The sequence below is a fragment of the Mustela nigripes genome, chromosome 7 (assembly GCF_022355385.1).
Source record: "Mustela nigripes isolate SB6536 chromosome 7, MUSNIG.SB6536, whole genome shotgun sequence".
Taxonomy (NCBI): domain Eukaryota; kingdom Metazoa; phylum Chordata; class Mammalia; order Carnivora; family Mustelidae; genus Mustela; species Mustela nigripes.
This window is the reverse complement of record NC_081563.1, coordinates 56,306,464-56,330,657: the sequence shown is the minus strand read 5'-3', so window position 1 is coordinate 56,330,657 and position 24,194 is coordinate 56,306,464. Positions and strand designations below refer to the sequence as shown.

The following is a 24,194-nucleotide window of genomic DNA, read 5'->3' as shown; positions in this document are numbered from 1 at the left end:
AGGGAGAGAATCCCCTCCAGCTGGCTCCTCATGGGAGCAGTATTCAGCCCTGGGAAAGAAGACTGGCAGGAGCTGGGGGAGGGGAGAGGAATAGTGATTCCCAGGCAGCTTGTGGTCAGGGTCAAGGCGAGGCCCAGAAGGGGGACTTAAAGCAGAGCAGGAAACTGAGAGTCTTGCCCATCCTGGAGGCTCACATCTGTACAAGGAGGTGGCCTGTGTGTGGGGGTGCGGGGGCGGTGATTGCAGCTCCAGGGCAGCGGTCTCTCCTGGGAGTCTAGGTCTAGGGGAGCGTCATGGAGCTGAGGCTACTCTGACACTTCCAGTCTTTGTGGGATGATTGTGCTGGAAAGCGAGGGGGGCTGGCTGCCAGGTGAAATTTCTGTAGAGGCAGCTTCCGGAACTCAGAGCGGGGTGAGAGCCAGCGGGAGACGAGAGGGGGTTCAGAGTGCCCTAAAGACCAAGGTCCTTTCTGTGGGGAAGGATGATTTCTGCCTTTTGTAGATGAAAATAATTCATGGACTCTGCTACTTGCTTCTCGCCCCAGGAAGAGTTCAGATTAGCATGTAGGTGATGTCATCACTGAAAACCGCAGGGATGTGGAAGTGCTGCTCCCCTCGGGTGTTGGGGGCGGCCCGAGTATCTTCTGCTCCAGGCTGGTGTTTCATGAAGCAACCTTGTTTGTATTTCTGGATCCCTCCTGGAGAGGAGACTTGCCTTTCTTTGATGCGTAATCGCTGAGAGAAAAGAAACTGTGGCTCGAGCTTGGGGTCAGCCCCTTGTCTGCTCTGTCTCGGCCGGGGCTCCTGGGCACAGGCTCCTCCCAGCTCTCCTGCAGGCAGAACCTCAGGTTCCTGACACGAGACACACTTGAAGACCATCTGTGGGAGCTGGAAAGTGGGGGCTTTGGAGCTCCATACATGACCATTTTTCGGTGCTATGCAAGCAACAGTGCTAGGAGGATGGGTCTATGTATTTTGGAAAAGTGACTGCTAGGAAGGAGAACAGAATGGGGGAGATGAGGACACATAACTAGAGTGGCTGTGACTGTTTTTTCTGCTTTGGGTGCATGGCTTAGGAGAAAGGTCCCCTTGCTCAAAGAATGTTCTCAGTAGCAAAACAGCCACAGGAACTAGCATTCCCTGGGCTAAGCCTGGGCTAATGCCGTGTTCTGTCTTCAATGTTCAATGTAGCTGATTTTATTTACTCTGTTCAGTAGCTCAACGCTGTACTATTACTATGCTTCTTTTTTCCAGAGGGGCAAAATAGAGGCTTGGAGAGGTTAACTGACTTGCCCAGGGCTGTGCCGCTATCAAGTGGTGAGGATGGGATTTACAGGAACCTAGACAATCTGACTCCAGAGGCTACACTGCTCTCTAGTAACGCCTCCCAGACAAGTGAGCGAGGTTTGCATGTGCTGGGGAGATGGAGGAGAGAGGGCTGTGGTACTATCCGCAAGGAGCTGGGGGATGCCTGGTGGCTCCGTCAGTTGAGCATCTGACTCTTGATTTCAGCTCAGGTCTCGATCTCAGGGTTCTGAGGTCAAGCTCCTCACCCAGCGAGGAGTCTGCTGGAAATCCTCTCTCCGCCCTCCATACCTTTATTAGAGTAATGGCATGCATTACTCTAATAACATCCCCCCACTCAAGCATGCCCTCCCTTTCTCTCTCTCTCTCTCTCTCCCTCTCTCTCTCCCCCCCCAATAAATAAATGAATCTTTAAAAAACCAAAACAAAACTCAAGAAGAGTCGCCAGTTGGAGACATCCTGGCTTGTTCTGATACTCCACTTAGTCCTAGAGACATCCCAAGGTGATGCTCAAAATGAGGACATGAACAGCCTTTCCCTGTCCTTGTCCCGCAGATGCAGGTACTGTCCTCCCTGTGGGCGCTGGAGGAGACTGTGTCACCTTCCACTGTAGCCAGGCCTGCACGTGCACCCAACATTTTCTAGCTTTATTTGCCCGTAGGGGAAGATCCCCCAGAACCTTGCTAGGATGCCTATCACGGGTCCTTGGACCTGCGACGACGCGGCTTCAGCAGCCCCCAGGGTTTGTGAGAAATGCAGCATCTCAGGCTCCTCCTCCACTGAATCGGAAACTGCGTTTTGGCAAGATCCCTGGGGCTTTGTAAGTTAGATCTGGAGTATCGCTGCTGTGGAAAGTGACTTTATCCTTGTGTGCTCACCAAAGGAAGTCACCCCTTGACAGAACGTGCTGATTCTGAGCGGCAAGCACCTGTCCCTAATTAACTGAGTGACTGGTGTGCGCGCCCCCAAAACTACACAAGGACTGGCATCTGGGACACTCAGAGGAGAGAAGGTTAGAGGTAATCACAGGTGCATGCCAGTAATTTTCAAACCTTATCTTTCAGAAACTGGTGGATTTTCAGATGGCTTTTCCATAAGAGAATAACAAGCTTTTCTTTCTTTTTTATCCCAACTTCTTTCTTGCCTGTGTCCTTAACATCACTTCATTCTCCCCAAAGACTTCCTAATCTACATTTTACAGCCTGGTTCCATTTCATTTCGAAGGCAAAGCCATCTCCGTCTGTTTTTTTCTCCTTGACCCACAGCATTCCCTCTTGCTCCAACTTCTGCCTCTTTGCAGGAGGTGCGTCCCGCCCTCTCATCCAGTCCTGTCCGCCTTCCGCTGACCTCTGACCCTTTCTGCACCCACCCTGCCCTTCCTTCCACCTCCATATGTACTGAGAGCAGAAGAAAAGGGATGAAGAACCCTTGGGCACCTTGAGAGAAGGTCCCCAGGAAGCCAGGGAGGGTCAGAAGGGGTGCTGGTGCCCTGTGTTGAACCCACGCACGATGCGCACGCTGAGGGCTGTGCTCCATCTAGCGACACAGACCAGTGAAATGAGGGCAAGTCATGAAAAGAGTCGCTACAGAACGTGCACACGGGATTCTGGTTAATGTGCTTTCGCTCAAGAACGATGTGGTCCGGATGAACAAAATCCTACTTTTTTAGATATTCAAAAAAACTGAAGGGCATTTTTAGGAAAATGTCTTCAGACTACACATAACACTGTATCGTATCTAATCTTCACAAGCTTAAAATAATTTAATTCAGTAGATACGTGATTTATGGTGCTGTGCTTCATAGTTTTGTTTCTTTCTTTGTTTACACAGACTCTTTAACATCTATAGGGCTGTTTTCCGCTAAAGGGCCCTTGTGGGCCAAGTTCTTTTTTGCCTTTTTATTGTCTTACATTGTGACAAAACTCTCAGTCTACAAACTATGAGGCAGGAAACCAGATGAGTAAACCTTTGAAAACACATCTAAAGTACACAGAACAGGTCTCTGATTAAGGGTCTTATGGCCATTTCTCTGTAAAAAAAAATCTGTGAGCTTTGCCACATATAATCTGTGACCCTAATCCACTGGTTTTCAAACTTGGCTGTACATTTTAATCATCTTGGAGCTTTAAAATCATTAATGCTGGGATCTCACCCTCCAAAATACTAATTTAATTGGTCTTGGGTACAGTGTAGGCATCAGGATTTGTGAAAACTACCACATGATTCTATGTGTAGCCAAAGTCGAGAACCACTTCAACCGCTTCTAATCTGCATGTCGGAAATCTTTTTATTAAACCCACATTCTCAAGTGCATTCTATATAACTGAGTTTGCTGAAGAAATGAACTTTTTGATAAATAAATGTTATCTTTTCTGTGTAAGTGTACATATACACACTCACACAGGTATATCACACTCAACACAGGTTGAGTATATATACATATGTACATGTATATATATATACACACATATATGTATATATATACATATATACCTACATATATACACACACATACAGAGTATATAAAAATTTAAAAACATTATATGGCAAGCATTTGAGGATCTCACAAAAATAAATGGGGTGTGTTTGTGTGTGTGTGTGTGTGTGTGTGTGTGTGTGTGTGTGTGTCTGCCTGGCTATAAGATCCTATGTGTGGCATTTGTTTTCTGCTTTTGTTTTTGTTTTGACTGAGGGATTTATTTTCGTGGTTAAACAGAATTTTGAGATCATTTGTCAATATATGATTTATATATTTTCGAAGGACTATCTCAAGGAATTTGGCGTGCATTACTTTAATATTAAAAAGGTAAAATACTAGTTCCTCAAATGCTTTCTGAGATGTTGCTTCAAAACAAAAGTTTATGATTTTTACAATTTGACACTATTTTACCTTTGCTACTGTAGCACATTTTCTTTCTTTTTTTCTTAGAAAAAGACTAGGGGATTTCCATTTTGTTTTACTGTTAGTATAAATACAAAGATGTCAGTAACATCTTGCAGTGCACTTACATCCTGAAGTTTGTAAGACTTCATTAAGAAGTTATGCTGTCTTTGCAGGGATTTTCCATGGTGTTTGGTTGTTAAAAAAAAAAGAAAGAAAGAAAAGAAAAATGCTGAATGGATGAAAATGAGTAAAATCTGTGTTTTTTTTCTTTCCTATTCATCATTGCTGTTTGTCCTCTGCATGTAGGTAACTAATTTGCTGTTGTTCCCCTGAGGGGTATTCAAGTCAAAAGTCATATTGAATTACTAGAAAAAGGTCTTCCTATCTCAAAAAAACAAAATACAATGATTTTTTAAAAAAAAAATTTGGAAAATGTAGCCAATTTCTTTGTACATCTTTTATCTGTCTGTGGTACTCTATTCATAGAAACACATGCAGGAAAATAAATCATAAGTGAACTGCAAATATGAATACTGACCAACTCTGACAATTCTTCCTTTCCATGAATTTAGAAAGTCCTATTTCTTCCCTCAGTTCTATCAATGGCATATTAATATAATTCAACAGATTTTCTTTGTGTTCCCTAAAAATCCAGTGAGCATTTTCATTCTGGGTCTCCGTTGTTTGGTTGGATTTTTTTCATACTTTTTACCCTCCTATGTTTTATGCATGGTTTGTGGTCTCCGTGAAGAATCATGAGGTGATAGATGCTTAATAGAGTGAATTTATTTGTAGCAAAGGAGTTCTTCCAAATTTATTCCAACGGGTTGGTGATCTCTGAGCTATAAACACCCAGATCATAGGAGTGTCCTCCATATACACACACTTGTTCAGCCAAGATCTCTTACTGCTGTTCTCACTGCTGTGCACTCCCAGGACCCACTCACTGCCACCACAGTTTCTGTGAAAAAGAAAGAAACACTGAGCAAGGTGAGAGATGCGTGACTTCCCAAATGCAGGAGGGATGAGCAGGGGTGAGTGGTTGAGGGTAGAGGATGCAACGACAAGTCTGGGAACTTGATCCGGGGCTCTTCCGAAAGGCTGGCATCTGCTGATTAAAACAACAATTAACAACAAAACTTCCCCAGTACCAGCTGTATTTTTTTCTTTTTTTTTAAACTTTACTTACTCCTGGGCACCTGGATGGCTCAGTTGGTTAAGCATCTGCCTTCAGCTCAGGTCATGACCCCAGGGTCCTGGGATCATGTCCCACATCAGGCTCCCTGCTCAGCGGGGAGCCTGCTTCTCCCTCTGCCCCTCTCCCCTCTCGTGCTTTCTCTCAAATAAATAAATAAAATCTTTAAAAAATAAACAAAAAAACTTCACTAACGACTCTACCTGAAATTCTGCCATTTAAAGATTCATTTGCATTAACAAATTTTCTTTCAAAGATGCCCATATTTCTGGGAAGGTGAAGGAGCATTAGGTTTTCTCGCTGAGTCTCCATTAGTGCTTGCAGATTGCTTTCTACTTCAACAGGTCTGGCTTAGATGAACTAGACTGAAAGGCTGGGTATTTGGGTCATGGGGAGATGGTAAGTGTGAACTCACAGCAGGAAAAGGATAGTGTGGGTGGGGTGTCCACAGCAGGAGGCCAAGTGCCCCTACAAGGCACTGGGAGAAACTCCAGGAGATGTCTGCTGAGCAATGGACATGACATATAGAAAAGGAGGTACATGAGGCACTTACACATACTTGAATATTTTCCTCAGCTGATTCTATGTACAGAAATACAAGGGGAAAAGCCAACAACCATCTCCTCCTCCTTCTTATACTTTCTGCACCTTGGGCTCTGGTATTGGAACTTTATTCCCTTAATGAATTACTTTGGCTTTGATGAGCAAGCCTTGGGGCCCAACACTATTCATAACTTGCTTCTATGTGAAAATATGTTCCAATGTCCAAGAGACCTACTTACAGATTAACTTCAGAGTGTGATCTGTGCGTGTGCTGGGGTCTACCTGAATGGACTCATTCCCCCATCTTAATTTGGAATCAAGTGCTTTGTTGGGTTGAACTAGAAAGAGACCTTGGGGAATGAGGCTTTACTTGGTAACATTGAGGTAGTACTGGGGCATGTGACAGAGAAGAGACTGATGATGCCACAGAAGTACGTGTGGGTCACTACTCAGAAGCCTAAGGACAGACACCCAAATCCTGAACCACGGCCCACAAGTGGACTTACTCCTCACACCTCTCCAGCTTCATGTGGTCCTGCTTTCCCAGTTTCCCGTTCTGTGGTTGTATCACACTTCCAGACACAGGGCCCTTGCACCTGCTGTTCCTTTGGCCTATAGTCCTTTCTCTGCTCTCTGCCCTTTTAGGCTGCTCCCTACGCCCGCTCGACTTTCTCCTCCCTTCAGATTCTGCTCCAGATTCCTCCTCAGTGGTCTCCTTTGTTTCAACACTCATAGACCTATGTTTGTTTCTGATTGAGTATAGTCGTACCTTTATCCCTGTGATTATTTTGTTTCACATCTGTGCCCTCTATCTGGAAAACTCTGTAGAAACAGGGACTCTTTCTGATTTTCTTCCCCATCTGTGCCCCTCATGGTTGACACAGTGTTTGGGACATAGTCAGAATTCAGTACATTTCTGTCAAAAGAATAAATGAATGGTAAGAGTGACCGCTTAGGCAAAAAGTGGTTACCTGTGTAGGGCTCATTTTTAAAGTCCACACTTTATTTTCCAGAGAAGGAGGCATTACCTTCGTTGAGAGAGTTACTTCCTCCAGGCTTGAGTCTCCATTCCTCCCGTTAGGTTTCTGTGATGTCAGGAGTCCACTACAGGCCAGAATAAGGCTGTGAGCTCATTCCACAGGAGCTAAATATTAACAAGTATTTGTCACTGTTTAACAGACCTAAATCAACGAGAAAGGAAAAGCTTCATGGCAAATCTCTATAACGCCAACCTTGGGAAATGTACCTAGGCTCTTCTTGTAAGTGCCAATAATGTGTTTCTTTAAAGTTTGCTTATTCTTAATCTTCTCCCCCACTTTTCCTTACCTCTGTCTTATCAGTCACTGCCATTAGTGTATCTGTAACACTGGCCATTTTTTAGGCCCCTGCTAGAACCTCACACTGCATGGCAGGTGCCAACATCTAACTCCTTATCTTGGTTTCCAAAGGAACCACCTCCAGATTTTCAGGGAAGTGGTGGGTGGTAACATAAAGCATACGAGAATGTGCTTTCCTTTGTTATTTTTCTTTGATCAACTGAGAATCACTTTGAACTAAGAACAAGGAAATGTTAAACACCTAAGGATGAGAAGAGATGCAGAACGGAGGCTGTGGTAACAGAGCCCTAATTCAAGTCAAACGCAAAAGTGAACCATTGGATTTAGACAATTACATGTTTGTATATTGGCTGCAAATTTGAAGATATATAAAGTCTACTGTGTTTCTCTTAAAAATGCGTAATAAGACGTACGGGATTGTCTTAGGTTTTCATTGATCTTATAAAATCCTTTCTAATGTCTCCGAGGACCCTGTGGCAGTCAGTCTGTATGATAGTATCAGATACTAAGGTCCTCTGATGACCTGTTGCTGAAAATTTGCTGAGGCGGGTGTGGAGGAATGCTGTGGGGATGGTCGATCCATGACTTGGCAAAACTAAGGAAAAGCCAGAGTTCTAGAGTTTTGTATTTAGCACTGAGTCTGTCAAGTTTGAGCTTGGAGTCTGAGCTCGGTTTGCTGAGAGACAGTTGAGGGTTTTTTTTTGCGAGGATAAAACTAGGAGACCTGTCAAGTGATATATTTAAAATTAAAAATTCAGAGGGAAGCAAAACTTTGGCTTTATTTTTTAGAGTTGAACTCAGGAAAATGTACAAACAGCAAGACATTTGAGTTAGGTAGAAAGTTTTAAATTGTAATTTGAAGGAAGTAGAAATGTATTCTTGAGAAACTATGGCAAAGACTAGAAAGAGCTCCAATTCTCTCACTCCGTCCATCTTTTGTCCGAGAGGAGCTGAAAGATTCCAAGGAAAACGTCCCAGCATTGGAGAATGCATTTCCTTTATGTTTTCTTAGAGTTTTACTGATTTTTCCTTGGTGGATATTCCTCAAGAGTTTAAGCATGTATCAAAAAGGATTGTAACAGCTGGAAATGGAAACTGTGGTTTTCTCCATGCAGTGAAAAAAAGAAATGCATTCGCTCAGTCATTCACTATGCCCTTGACAAGTCTGTACCCTGGACACTGGGATAAGCCTGGGGCTAGAGAATCTTAGAGGGGGAATATGACCCCATCCCTGTTTTCATATATCCTAGAATCAAGCCGAGGGGACATAGACTACAGAACACAAAAGTCCTGCCAGATGGAGTGTGACGTGTTTTGGGATGGAGGCGTGTCGGGAAAAGAAAAATTGGGGATTGGGGAGGGGTGTCACTGAACAGCCAGAGTTCAGCACATGCTTCTTAGAGGAGATGGCAGTTGAACTGAACCTAAAAAAAGGTCACCAAGGAGCTTGCCAGGAAGGACGGTGCAAAGGGGGCTACACAGGGAACCTAGAAGAAGTGTGAGAGCCATGCCTGTGGGGAGATGCTGAGAAGGTCAGGAGGCTCAGGGTCTGGGTGGGGACCCAACAGCAGATAGGCTGCAAACACCCGGGGGCGGAGAGAGAACGTGAAAGGCCTTTCATGCCAGGCTCAAAAGTGTGACCTTTATCCTGAAGGCAAACCGTAGCCACAGCAGATTTTAAGAGGCAGGGTTATAAGATCAGATATGTATTTTAGAAAACTCATTCTGGCAGCGATTACACATTCTCAGTGAAGACAAAACACTTCTTTATAACCTCTGAAGTATTCTAGCTGGTTCCCGAGAAAGGGTTGTCTATAATTCTCACCATTTATCCTCTTAACATAACACAGAAACATTATCCCATCTGACTTCTGGCTAAGTAGACACAGCCGTGATCTGGCGAGGTGGGTTTGGGGTAGTTTTACATTCTTCCTAACAACCTGGCACACTCGGATAACTCCACTACAGAAGAAACCCGACCTCTCCATACTGACGGGGTGTTTGCACCAGCAGCCCCTGGAAGGGCAAGAATGTTCTACACACTGCACAAGGGCTGAAATGCCATATTGTCTTGTAGATATGCTGTGTGAGAAAACAGGCAAGAAGGAAAAGCCCTTAACACTGGTTGAAAAGTTAGCCAGCGTACAACACGAGCTGTACAGCCTTAATGCTTTTAAACTGACCATTTTGTCACCTTTCAAGACATGATAGACTTTAGTCCGTATCAAAAGATGCGATTACAGATGGCCTTGGTTTTGAGTCTACTTCCATTTCTGGGACCAACATTCTGTTTCCAAACACTTGAAGAGGCGTAGAGCGAAAGTAAGGGGAAGACCTGGCCGGGAACTATGGCGTGTCCCTGGCAAAATTGTAAATGAATTGTCGTGAAGCTCTAGCAAAACAAGAAGGTCCACAACCTTACACCTTCAGCTGCCCCGGCAGTTGAAAGTTCAGATCCCTAATTAGGAGTTTAGGCTCCCGGACAGAAAGAACGTTCTGACAGACAACCCATTTTTATTTATACCTGCTGACCCACCGACCCTGGAAGTTCCTCTCCCTTGTGATGTAAATCTTGGGCACTTTCGGAGGGTTTTGTTTTTGCCTGGCTCAGAATAGGTTTTGGGGATGGGCTGTCCTGGGGTTGGGTTGGAGTGGGGAGAGGGCATTAGGAAAAAGAGAAAAAAATGGGAGCAGGGCTTTGACCTGCCGGAGAGGAGCCCCTGCTGACACGGTCAGTCTGACCCATTGAATGGCCTGAATACGGTAAATGCCGCTTTATCCTGCCTTGAAAGGCACGAGATAGCACAGTCTAAATGCCCGGGCATGCTTAAATAGGCGACTCTGGGATGTTTGAGTTGAGCGTGTTTGAAATCTGAGCTCTCTGACAGCCTGGGAGCTGCCACAGGTCACCTGCCTTGCTCCGCAGGGACAGACCAGGTCTCGCAAGAAATTGTCCGTAGACGAATTGTAGTACAAATTCCTTTCTTTGTTGGTTGGCCTCTTTCACTAGACCATGGCCTATAAAATTTTGTAAAAACAATTCTTAAATATTATTTGAAAGGGCAAATGGCCCACGCTGAAAGGTTTGACAGTTTGACATATAGTGCATGGTTTTGATAGCTCGGAAACTGGAAAGTGTGGCCAGGATTCTTCCCCCCGCCGCTCGTTAGAAGCCTGGTGTTTTTCATGGAGTGTCTTGTTGCTGCCGAGTCCCTCTGCTCCTTGCAATCTGACAGGCAATGAGTCCGCTTCAGTGAGCTTCAATCCTTTTAGACTAATTCGTGAGAGAGCAGAAAAACGGCTAGCACCTTGGACTCCAGCGTCCAAAATGCACAGAACCAGGTACTGCCAATTAAGGAGCCATTCGGATAATCATATCAAAGCAGATTGTTTTGGAGACTTCTCATAAGGCCAGAGCCACTGCTGGGTGAGAGAGAGAGAGAAAGAGACAGAGAGAGAGAGGGAGGAGAGCCTGGAGTTTCACCTGAGTGAGGGGGAAAGAAGGGATTTGAGTGGCCCGGTCTCATCAGAGCGGGGGAGTCACAAGGAAGCGGATTTCTGCGTTAGAATGTTGCATACGTGTAGGCAGCGTGCGCCTTGCTCCCATCGGCTGCCTCTGCATAGCCAAAGGCCATTTTCGGGAGCCTCTGGCCCCTCAGTCACTGGCCTGCTAGTTAATTGCCACACGGACTTCATGACACATGGGCAGATAATATGACATTTTCGGTTTCTGTCACTAGCAAACGCCACAACGTTGCTTGCACTAGTTGCTAAGAAGCTGTCAGAAACCATTAGCAATTGGCTAAAGTCGCCCTATGGCATTTCCTCATAGCATCAGCAAAACGAGCATAAATCACCCACTGGAGCCTACTGCTATCCTAATGAGGCTGTAAGCTTGTTTATGGACTAGCATCATTTTTATGATTATTTCCACCTTTTCAGTTTGCCTTCATTTGGCGGCAGGAGAAGTCAGCTCCAGGAATGAAGTCACTGCTGACATTTTACAAATGTGGTTCAGAGCCGCTGCCTGCTGCCATGTGGTCGGCCGGCGGTTCTCCAAGTTTGTTTAGTGATCTTAAAAATAAAAAAAGGAAATAAATCCTCCAGAGACCACATCGAGGTGACTGTATCAAATTGCAGAGTGACGGGAAATGCTGAAGGTACAATTGACCATTTAGACTTTCCTCCAAGGTGGAGATGTTTCGAGATCCATTTTCAATTCCAGAAAGTGGAAGAGGTTAAACAATTTATTAAAATCTATGGAAGTGTTTGCTTTTAGAATCGTGTGTTTTAGTATTGCTCTTCTCCTTCCCCATCTTCTCCGTTTCCCTAACTTGTGTCGGGAAGGAGCAGGGTTTATTGTTTTAGGCTTTTCTGAACATGCACCAGTATTTACACTGGATTGAAAGCATTTGCTTCCAATGAAAATCTTGTCTTAGATTACAGCCCAGCAGTTTAATTTCCCTCCCAGATGGGAGTAAAGTAGCTGTATTTGCCTAAAAACAGTAGGAAGAACAAACTGTGCATTAAGCCAAGGCTGTTTTTGGCTTGAGCTAATGATGTAATAGAAACCTTTTATTCGGGAGAGGGTCACTGCCAAGGGACTGAAGGGGGTGATCTGGCTCCTGCTTGAAAGGTTTCTCCATTGTGTCTACATAAGTCTTCACTTAAAAAATTCTGTTCCTAATGCTGCTGCTTTCATACAGCAGAAATAAACAGGAAAGGTTCTGGTGAGTGTTACACATGGAATGCAGAAAGCCTTCCTCTCCTAATGGAGTATATAATTCAGGTGCCCTCAAGGCACGCTTTCAGGAATTCTTTTGCCTGAGGTAATGGGAAGCTAAGGCTGCTTTAAGGCCTTGATTATCTATTGATGCACAAAGCTGGAAAAAAGTCATCTCCGCTGGATTATAGTAGATATTTCCATAAATTATCAATGAATTCTCTTCGAGGCAGGCACTAGGCATTGCCTGCTAAATTAATCTGAAGGGGTTTTGAGACGGATGGAAAGGCTATTTTTTTTTTTAAGGTGGAAAACAATCATGGAGAGGTGGTGAAAAACTGTCATTAGGTTAGAAGCTTTTCATTTTTAATCAATGATCAAGTAATATGTTTCTTTTCCTCGGTTACCTTTTGCATATTGAAAGTGGATTAGCCCATTGAAATTTTAAATGCTGTTGAGTTGGTTTCTTTTCTCATGTTTCTTTAATGAATTGTTATTTTATATGGTGAATTGCTTCTCTGAATAAAAAGCCTCTTTAAATACTGGACTTTCAAGGAATTTATTAGGCAAATCCAAGGGGACTCCTTATAAAACACTTGGTTATGCAAATAATGAGAGTTTGGTGGGTTGGAAGGAGCACTGATTTAGGGATGCTGGTGTCTGGTCCTGCAGGGGCCTGCCAACCCCATCCCTGCTGGGTGACCTTGGGCAAGTCACCCAAGAACTTTCTCCGCTGCTGCTACAGCGAGGGTCTTGGGATTGTGGGTCTTTACGACCTTTTCCACCGAGAGCACAGCTACGATCATGTGGAACTTTAACAAAATAGACGGATTTTAAAATACAATAAAATGATGGATTTTTAAAATTCAAAAAAATCACACTCAGAAAAGTTCTGCAGAAGTTTTGTGCTCATGGCATATGCTGTAATCATAGTGGAAATGTTGGAATTTAGTCTGTTCCTCACCCAACAGTTTTTAAAGTTTACCTCCGTACAAGTTAAGGTGATTTGGGGACAATTTCCTTGTGGGGGGGGGAGATGGGCAGGGGATTCCTGAGGGAGCTGTTAAGAACAATTGATTAATGGCAACATAATGACTGTAGATTAGATTGCAATAACTGAAATCAAGGTAGTATATTTGTACCTAGTGTATTTAGGTAATAAGGAATACGGAATAAGTTCATGACGCGATGAGGCTAGTTCCAATACACAGTGGCTAGGAAACTTGTCTTACCCGAGTACCCAATTCCTGGGCACGTGGACGGCTCTCCAGTGCTGTATGGAACCTGGGGAGTGTGCTCATAGGTGAATGTGTTGCCTCACTGCAAAGCCTTGCTTCTGTAGCTCTTCTTCCTGGGCTGGATCCACCTGTCCCTTTCTCAAAGTCGGTGCCTTCCTCGGAGAGCTGGGACAGCAGGTAGGGAGGCACGTTTACAGAAGCTCAGCTGCTTTCTACTGTAGTGGTTTTAGTCCAGGCTTGTTTTTCCCCCGTGAAGTTTCGTGCCAGAACACAAAGTATACTTAGTTTCCATTCGAACCCTGTGACTTGTTTTGGACAGTGTGGTTATATGGGCAGAGATTTCATTTTTTTGGTCTTATTCAACACGGCACTGTAAAAGGAATATTACACTTTTTGTTTTACGGTATCACAGAGCCAGAATATTTTCTAGAAGAAACAACATACATGTTATAACACAAATCAATGGAAGAATAGGATCCAATATTAAGGAATTTGTAAACAGGTGACTTTTCAAATGAGAAAGATTTAATCTAGAAGAAATTTTAGGAACGACCTGACTTTTAGGGTAATACAGCTCCAATTGACTATGAGTTCAATATCACTTTATTTGACTTACATAGTAATTGTTTCCTAATTAAAAAAACTATTTCAGGAGTTTTGCCCTTACTAAACTTGATGCTCTCTTTTTATGACAAGAAAAATTATATTCTATTTGAAGCATTCCTATGTCAAGCCGCTCAAATGATGGATTACTTACATTTCCGTGGCCTACTTTAGTCTTTAGATAGATCACTTGTGGAAATAGTTGATATCCTAAATGCATCCTCTCACAAGTTAACATCAACGACTATATGTGGGGTTTGGATACCCAGGCAGGGACAGCATCTCTGCCCATGGCCACCACCATATTTAACTGACCACATCTCAGCTCTACACATCTGAATCATCACCATGGCAACCAAAAAACCTACTAGCGAGATTGGCTATTTCCCTTCATTCCCTTTGACCTTTCCCACTGTTCTTTGGAAGAAGTTCCTTAGACCTGACTACTTTTGAGCCTAGGCCTTGTTCTTTCTCTTTGTCTTGGAAAAAAAAATAAAAAGTACCAAATAAACTACTAATCATTTATATTGCTCTTTTGGTTTTGTTTATATCCAAAGGCATTCTATTTGAATAAAGCATGTCAAGGTAGCATCAGTCAAAATTTGATTCACTATGTTTGCAGGTGATGGCTTGGACAACAGTGTAGCTTCCCCCAGCACAGGTGACGATGATGATCCAGATAAGGACAAAAAGCGTCACAAAAAGCGTGGCATCTTTCCCAAAGTAGCCACAAATATCATGAGGGCGTGGCTGTTCCAGCATCTAACAGTAAGTGGATTCTAAATGACATATGTAAACTAAATATGGATGGTGAACCAGTTGTGATAGAAAAGAAAATGGGGGAAGAAATGATCCCCTCTGCACTTGGAATATATCATAAATCTCTGTGTTCCCCTAGTTTTTACCAAAGTGTTAGCACTTAATTTCCTAGCTACTTACCCCAAATGAGGAGTTTTATTTGAAGTTCACTATTGCAATTTTGTTAACTGTAAGTCATAAGGTTTAGGAGTTCCTGTGATTTGTGATTTTAAGTATGTGTGTTAATGATGTTGCTTTTCTCAGTGTGACTCTGAGGTACTTAGAACCAACTCCTACTAAGAAAAAAGTAAGCCAAACCCCAGAGAGAAGGACTTAATTTCTTTGAACGCTTTAGTGGACCTTTCTAGTGAATGGTCCAAAAAGTTTAAATCTTGTTGCAATGGCAAGATGTTCACATAATTTGCTTTTAAGTGGTTTCAATGGCCTGGTTGCCATTACAAAACATTCATCTGAGTCAGGGCCGCCCAGTGAAAGTTGTCCCTGTACTTAGAACTGTAAAGGAAAACAGCAATATAGCGTCGGCTCTTCCTGTGTAGTCCCCTGTGACTTTTCAAGCAGAGTAACAGTTTATATTGTCTGTGTGAGTATTGCTGTTTTCACTGCAGGAATTCTCCTGGAGATGTGAGAAACTGGAGATTGGGGGCTTTATGCCACCAAGGGATTTGTTTTGTTTGGTTATTGTTCTGAATGAATTTCATGTTCAAAATATTTATAATCATAATATTTTGGTGGATATTTTTGTAAGTGCATACTGACTTAATGACATCTCAGAAAGAAGACCAAATGAAAATTTATGGATAAAATAATATTTTAAAAATCAGCAAAATTGTTGGCAAGGGGAACTTCCACTCTTAAGGGCAAAGGTTGAATTTAAATAGGTCTTAGCCTCGCCTCGCCTAACCTAGCCTAAAATGAATGAATGTTAAAAATCTTGGCTTTTTGAAAAATGTCAGAAGCAAACTCTTTATGTTACTGTTTTTAGCCTAGTTTGCTTCTTCTGAAAGTCATTTATTTTTCTGTATCAAGGTCAGTTCTGCGTTGTTGCCAATGTACCCAAGTCTGCTGACCCTCACGCCTTTGCCCACTTTCAGAGCTGTGTCCACCAGTGACTTGTAGTGTTACAGGGAGACACACAGGGGCTGTCAAAGGCCACACTGGTTCTGCTCCTCTGGAGAGAGGCTACGCCTCCAATAACACTCGAGGGTCTAAATTCATCCCGATTTTCCAGCATCTGTGAATAAAACAAAAACTGAGAACAGCAGGAATAACTAAAAAAAAAAAAGTTTCCTTTCTCTCTTCCACCATTATGATTCCAAACAGCGACCAGCCTCCAATGACAGTTTTGGAATCAGTTTTGGAGGTTGGTTAGTGCTGGTGGTGAGCGGAAGCTTTAGGTGGCATAGCTGATTTTAACATAGTATTAGGTTTACCGAAAACCCAATTCGGGTGCCATGGCTTACCCAACACTGGTTACAAGGATGTGGATAGTTTGAGATCTGCCTCGTGCAAGGTGCAAGGTTGCTGCTGGGGATTACCAACCACGACTAAAAAGGGGGAGGGAAAGGATAGGGTCCAGAGGGCACAGAGGGCCTGGAGGGCACAGCAGGAAGAATAAGTAGCAGGAGATAAGAAGAGACAGTCGGTCAGAGGTGCTGAGGCAGCCATGCTGATATTTCATCACTGGGGCTGACCAGCCAACCTGATCTGGAGGATGAGGGCGGAGGGGACAAAATCAGGTGGCCCTGAAAGTTACAACCTGAGTCTATTTCCTGTACTAACAGAGAGGGGGGGGGGGAGAGTGGATTTCATCAGCCTCCCTATCAGTCCACAGAGGAGCTGTGGCTTTCCTTGAAGCTGAGGTGCCCCTGAATAAAATATAATCAAATATTGGTTCAGACAGGATCAGGAGAGAGAGAAGCAAGTTCTTTTATTCATCCACCAGATTCCTGGTTTTCTAGGTCATACCCTTGGGAAGAACCTTGCAGAGAGCTATATTATCTTCTTAAAACAAAACAGAGAACTTCCTTAGCAGCCAACAAGATCTTCCCTGCATTGCGGTGCATTTTGTGGTCCATATGTTATTTGGGCAATTGGATTAGAAATTATTCATAAACTGCCTGATTTCTTGAGGTCGGGCTAATTTCTTTCAGTTTGAGGGTCTGTGCTGGCCTGTACCACTACTGCCCTGGTAGGGGAAACCCATTTGTCCACATCTGTATGAAGGCTCATAGAAATTGCCTTGCGGTTCCCATCTGGACGTGCCCAACTGCTTCCCCACTCCAGTGCCATATGTGCATACAAAAATATCGATCATGGTGACCATCTCGAAAAAGCAAATATCTCATAACATCATCCAAAAAGCAAAGGCGATATATTTAAATTTTCTCCCTCTTTCCTTCCCGCAACGAAAGTGATTCCCTTCCCTCTTCTCCAACTGCAAGACCAGATAGAGCTGCAGTTACCAGGAACACCCTTCTCCTTGTCTTGTTACACTTCTTGAAGGAATGCACCAATTCCTTAGGTATTTGTTTATAGTCAGAAGCTGGTCATAATAAATTCTATGGGGAAGGACCTCTGGAGTTTAAGAAGAGTTTTGTTATTTGTTCAAATGTAAGTAAGTCGTGGTATCTCTGTACTAATATTTTAGCAACTTTATTTCAAGTTCTGAGAAATCTTCCAGAGGCACAATTCATTCGGAAGATGCTACAAATTTTAAATGATCACATTCTTGCCATACGACTAATGTAACTTCTCTAGAAAATCCTGTCTGAAATCTTGCAAGATGCAAAAGAGCAACAGAACCTCTGGCTAATTAAAACAATGGCAATAACAATTTATTAGCAAATTGTAAAAACTGATTTTTTAAATGCCAAACAGTGTATTATAAAACCTCGCCTGCCTTTTTCAAAGCAAATCCCTACTCTTTTTTTTTTTCTTTTCCAAATAAATGGGTCAATCTTTACATTAGATTTATTCAGTTAAAACAGCAACAATAACAAAAACCCGCCTTTGAAAGGGCTTTCAAGCATTTGTGTGTTGGAGGAGTAGAATAGGCCCAGGAAAAACAAAACACAACACAACAAAACAAAAACCCCAGCTGCATAAGAAAAATATGCTGTTGTGTAGCTGTCCACAGGTAGGTTTAAGCAGTAGCACATTTTACTACTCCAAGGAGAGAACTAAAGCTTCATTCTTGAACTCACGGTTTCAAGTGAGCTAAACTGGAAATACTTGTATATGATGAAAATAATTAAAAAAAGGAAACAGATTTTAAACTTTGGTGATTATGGGATAAAAAGAAATTTTGGGGATGTAAATTTCTACCTCAGTCTTAGTTGAATATTTGCCAGGGTTGATAACTAGGGAATGTTTCTTAAAAGAACTATTCCCCGGAATTGAAAAGAGTGACTGACATTATTTAGATAATAAGAGGGAATTAGAAAGAAAACAAAAGCATTTCTTAACAGAAATGCTTGCATTTGCCTGAAGACAAATTATAGCAAACAATTAAAAAATCCTTAATATTTCAGTATGAGTCACTGTATAGTCAGTCAGTTTGGGGGCATATGCTCTGCGAAGTTTTCTTTTTCCTTCTTAAAGGCATTATTCTGATTATTACTATAACCTACTATGTCATAATGTTTAAAGTGGATGTATTTTGCATATTGCTATATTGTTCTTTTGCTACGTAGTGTAACAAAGATTGTGCCTAAGGGCCTAGTGAAAATGAGAAGAAGGAATACATACAATGTTTAGGGTAAAAATCAAGGGTTTTTTGTTTGGTTTGGTTTTTCTACCCTATTGTACATTTACCCCTATTGCATATTGCAGATTCAAATATAATCTAAATAGAAAAGTGGTTAATATGGTTCTTATTTAAAATATGCAGTGACATATTTTCCTGAATGGAGCAGCTGTGTGTCCCAAGAGTCTTGAGATTTAGGAAGAATGTAGGCTGGTAAAATACACACCTGTGGGTTCAGGTGAAGAAATCATGCAAAGGGTGACACATCTGACATTGGCCAATTGGGGAGGTGACCCTCAAGGTGGATTGATTTAATTGATTTTCATTCACATTCTCTTGGATTCCTGTCAGTGGTCTTTGGGATCTCATGGGGTACTTAATAGAGACACTGTTTCTATGTCAGATACATATATTTTACTCTTTGGTTTTGTTTTGTTTCTTATTGTGAACTTCTAACCTGGAATTTTTTTTTTTTTTTTTTTTTTGGTCTGTGGCAAAATTTATGTCTCAATTTCTGATTTATAAGACTTCCCTCTCAATGTGGATAAAGCCAAAGTGAGGGGTTGTAGAATCTTCCAGGTTGAGAATGGCGTTTCCATAGAAACACTATTAGATGAAAAGTGCCCTGCGGGTCCGCCACTCTAAGGATGGAGTAAATGGAATTGAATTGGGAATTGAATGCTCTAGAAGAGACAGATGTTGTTTCATTGGTTTTGCTTTTGGTAACAAGATCTGTTGGCGACATCTTAGTGTCATATCTCTGCTTGCAGTTGTGGAAGAATTGTTCTCTAAACGTTAGGAATTATTATTACACTGAAAAAGTATCTCTCTCTTTGGTATCCAGACAATCCGTTCTGTTGATCAAGGTGAGTGAAAGGTCGAAGGCAGACAGAAGGATCTGTAGGCAGGCACTAGGTAGGAAGCAGATGGGATTTGCTCCCCCCCTTCCATTTCTATTTTTCTGTCCCTCACCTCTCAACTCTGATAGCTTTAACAGTGAATATTTCCATTGTGCCTAACCAGCTCGCATGATTCAGCTAAAATTAGTCCTAAGAAGATAGTGGGGCAGGAAGACTGTATTCTCCAACTTTTGCCTAGAATGAGAATCTGGGTAGTACAAAGTATTGGAGAAAGACTGTCCCTCCTTCAAACTAGTCCTAACTGTGCCTGAGGAAGGTGGTTTGTGGAGACAGCAACTCTGAGACTTTCTTTGCTCTGTGTTATCTGCAGATACATTATATAGTTAAGATTCCTGAAAACTAGTGTAGAGGGGTGAGAATAATTTTTTCCCTTTCAGGTGTCCCTGTACCTTATCAAAAATGAGCTCTCTGAAACCGATGAGAATATAGTTACTATTTTTCTCTTCCATGCGGTTGCCATTCACCTTCACAGGCTTTCTTAATGATGATGGGTCAGAGCTAGGCTTTGCCAAAACTAATCCAAGTTGGACTGACAAATCCCTCTATCTTGATTTTAAAAGGTCTCTGCTACTTTGGAGATAGCATGTTTCAACTGTGATTACATCGGACCCTAATGATTTTTTCACCCAATTGGGAATCCTCTCTCTCAGGGGGAAAAAGGAATAGATTATTTAATTACATGGAGGAACTATTGGAATGCCCTCATTCTTCTGTGATATATGTCATATAAAATCTGTTTTAATAATGAAGCGGGTGGTTTCTAGATTCTGGGGCAACTGCTTTTTTCTCTTTCTTAGCTGGTTATTGAAATCCTAATGGGATGGGTGATGAATTTTCTTAGGTCAGGTAAACTGAAAAGGTTACAGCTGGAATTCTTCACCCAGAAGAATCGGAGTTAATACTAATGATCATTGTGAATTAGAAGATCAAAGGCAAAGCATCAGCCGGTTCTCCAAGTCGTTGCCCCAGAGGCCATTAGTGACCTGGCAGAGCTCTCTCGAAGCCTTCTGCACACCTCCTTCCCCTTGTCCCAGCCTTTCCTCCCCATCATGGTTGTGCACCTCTGACCTGGGGTAATTACCGTCGGTTGATGAGGGGACATGGGGGGGTGGTGCAGAAAACAGTCAAAAGTAAAAACAAAAGTCCAACTTTAAAATTGTCCATTTGTTCAGGTACATAGGACTCACAAGCAAATGAGCTGTGACTGGGGCTCTATGCTATTTGGGGGATATGATTGAGATTTTTGTGCCCAAATGATGATTGGTGCCTTATACAAGGGCCTTGTGTAGAGTCTGGCTGGCAATTTGTCAGATTATACTAAAATTTTCCTTTTGTTTCTAAGGGTAAGTTAAAAATACACTGTAGTTCAGTTCTCTGATCTACTCTCAATCGGGGTAATTAAGGAAAAGATTAGGTTCAAAACAAAAGTGCCCATAGAAGCACAATTTATTAAGTTGAGGGTTGCTGATGCTTGAACACTAGCCAACCATTTATTCTTCAAAACATACATCAATATTGTGTCTTCTGATTTCTCCGATATATTTTTGAAGGTGAAGTATCAAATTCAGTCAACGAGTATGCAATAGCTCCTCCTCCATCTATCTTTCAGATTAAAACTGGAGCATTGTATATTTATGTATGAATGTATCTTTTAAACGAACGCCATCCAACCCTTAGGAATTTCATATAGTATATGAAATATATATTGACTTTTTTCCCATTCCCGGTGTTTAAGAGTCTTGATGAAAGTTCTTTGCTTTAAAGAATGGAGGTTTGATGGAGAGAAAATCAGTTGGTTTCATTTTAGAAACGATTCAGATGTTTTGGTTTGGTTTGGTTGGTTGGTACTTTTGCCAGTAGAAGTAAATCTGAATGTCATGGAATTTAGGATACTTTGACTTTACTGGAAACATCCCTGTCACATCTCAGTCTTCCTTATGGAAACATGAGTATGACTGCGGGCACACGTATGTCCCTACATCTTTCTGTAGGACAAATCTCTTTGAACCCCTGCTATCTGTACCAATCACAGTCGGGAGAATGGATCCATTTCACTTGTTTTTACCTCCTAAAACTACCCCCTGTAGTTTTTCTGTTGTTGCTGTTGTGAATGTATGCCAAGAGATAACCAATAGTGGAAGCCACATTGCAATCGATGGTCTGTTGCTGGGGTCACAAAACCCTCTTGGTTGTGGTCCAAGTTTATCTGTAATGACTGAATGCCATGAGGTAGCAAAAATTATTTTATTAAGGCTCCAAGCAATGATAGTGATTGTGTGGGTTCTCATCCAAATGGCTGATACTGACAAGGATATCTCAGTACTGCTTGTCCCTCAGTTAGCAGAGCCCTGAGCCCAGGAAAGCTGGCTCACCTCAATGGACTTGATACTCATCCCAGTGTGTCAAGAGGAGGAGAGAGCCCTCAGGGACGCAGACAGGCACCCATTTCTTGACGGGCCTGGAGAGAGCCTCCAAGAGCAAAGGGGTAGCTGAATGAGTTATGCCAGGCAGTTTTCTAACATTTTAAAGACCTTTAGTCCTAGATTTTTTGCAATTGCAAAGTGCCTTCACTCAGCAACTTATAGCCTAGTGAGTGTGGGTCCCAATACAAGATGTAGGGCTTTGTCTTTGAACACTGTAAAGAAGCGACAGGCCTAACTAACTTGAAGGCATAAGCGAGAACATCCCAAGTTAGTCGGTAGGAGATACAAATTACTTGGTTTCAGAATATATTATTCAAACTGTCCTAAACTAGAGATCTTTGGTTTGTTGGAAATGACTACTTATTGTCCTGGTGTTATCTCTTCAGACAAAACGGGACAATATATATGAACTTAACCTATTGAGCATCTTAACTTTTCAGTTCTTAATATTCTGTGGTCAGTTTTCATCTCTTCTCACATTAACTTTGTGGCTGGTATCCCTGCAGAACCCATGAGCTCTCCCATGACATGAATGACCTCTGAGAATTCAATGTCCTAGGAAATTTTTGGGACGCCCGAGGGTCAGGAGGTACAATCCATGAACAGGAACACCCATCCTAAGAAGGATAAACAAGTAGAGATAATTCCCGACTCAAGTGATAGATGTTTAGGAATAATTCCCACTACGTAAAGAAAAGCCAGTTTCCAAACTTCTTGGGGGAGAAACTCCACAAAAAAATGACCTGATCTCATGTTACATGAAATTATCTCCTGCCTACATAATGTTACTTTTATCATTTGCTTTTTTTTTTTTTTTACCTTTTTAAAAAACATTTTACTTATTTATTTACTTATTCATTTTAGAGAGAGAGAGATGGGGGGGAAGGGCAAAAGGAGAGGGAGAGAGAGAATCCCAAGCAGGCTCCATCCGCAGCATGGAACACATCTCAGGGCTCATCTCACAACCCTGAGATCATGACTTGAACCCAGATCAAGAGTTGGTTGTTCAACACACTGAGCCACCTAGGCACCCCTGTAATTTTCCTTCTTCATTTTTCCTCCCTGAAAAGGACTGAAGAGGATAGTTACTTCGATAGTCAAAAAGACTATCATATGCTTTTTTTAAAAAAAAAATGATCTATTCATGGCTTGGCTATTTTGACACAGTCCTGGGATCAAAAGGCTAAAGAAAAAAAATTGATCAAAAGGCTAAATGGAATCCTAAGATACGTCTCTGTGGTGCTTTGTAGTTTAATATTTGCACGTACATTGGATTCTGAAGGCAATCCTATGAGGTGGCAAGATGACCAAACTGAAGTTTCGAGAAGTTAGTGATTTTTCTCAAGGGCAAAAGCTAGGAACGGGCTGAGCTGGAACCGGAATCCCCTGTCTTGAATTTCCGTGCGCTTTCTACCGCGTCGCCTTTCAGATACAGAGCAAATCAAATCGTACTGTGGAAGTTCAACGGTATAATTATAATCCCATTCCATGAACTGGCTAATTAGTATTTTTTAAATAAAAATACGAGCCAGAGGGTTTGGCGTAAAACTTCATCATGCAGTCTGATGGCTGTTGGTAACTAAGGATTAAGGATGGTCCTTTCCTATCCAGATCCTTTTTCCGGACCTCTCTGCCCATTAAAAAAAGGCATAGCTGGAGCTATTGCTATTTTGTGCAACTGAAATAATTTATGCATTGTTAGAATTTCAGATTTTAAACATTAGCTCTTCCTCCTTCCTTATGGAAATATGCAAATCTCCCCCTGTCTCTTACTAACAATGTCAGAGAGCAGTTTGGGGGTGAGGAATCTGTCCTCATGCAAATCCTAACGGAACCTTCTAACACAGATTTAGCTCCTTGAAGATTTCTTTGCTCGTCACTTGTCCAGAACGCCAAAGAGCTATGTCTTTAATTTGCTTTATAGAGATGGAGGAAACTGCTGCGGCCGTCCCGATTACTCTTGAAACTACAATCCAACTGTCGTTTCTCAGCAGAGGAGGCTGCTAAAGCCTGGAGAATTAGGCCAGGGCTCTGGGGCCTGACACCGAGGTCTGATCATTTTAAAGCGAGTAATAACCAGAACCCTAAAATTCTTATGAATAAAATGTAATTTTAGTAATGTTTCCATAAACAGTGGTAATGGTGGCATTTTAGTAGGCAGTGACATTAGTCACATCGAAATTGCACCACATTGGCTTTTAAATTACTCCACCTGTCTGTGTGAATAGAATTTTCAGTGTAAAAGCAGAGAGACAGCTGCTGCTAATGTCTTCTTCTCCCTGTGCAGATAATGCTGGCAAACCGACATGCAGAAAGGACTCGTTTGTGATGTAAAACGGTACCTGACCCTGCCGGCTCCTGAGCTGCAAAGAAATACCTTTAATTACCGGTGGCCTTGTTTAGTCGTTGACACACCAATGTCAGCTTCCAGGGCTGTGCTCTCAGGTCCCCCCCCCCCCT

The 24,194-nt window shown here is 42.3% G+C and overlaps 1 protein-coding gene across 2 annotated transcripts in view; it reads left to right on the top strand.

Annotated features, from left to right (window-relative positions):
* Nucleotides 1–24,194, top strand: part of MEIS1 (Meis homeobox 1) — a 133,471-nt gene that overhangs the window by 58,968 nt on the left and 50,309 nt on the right. For both annotated transcript variants that reach the window (XM_059405957.1, XM_059405959.1), the window contains exon 8: nucleotides 14,450–14,595. In XM_059405957.1, the coding sequence (XP_059261940.1) occupies nucleotides 14,450–14,595 (146 nt within the window). The remainder of the gene's footprint in view (nucleotides 1–14,449; nucleotides 14,596–24,194) is intronic.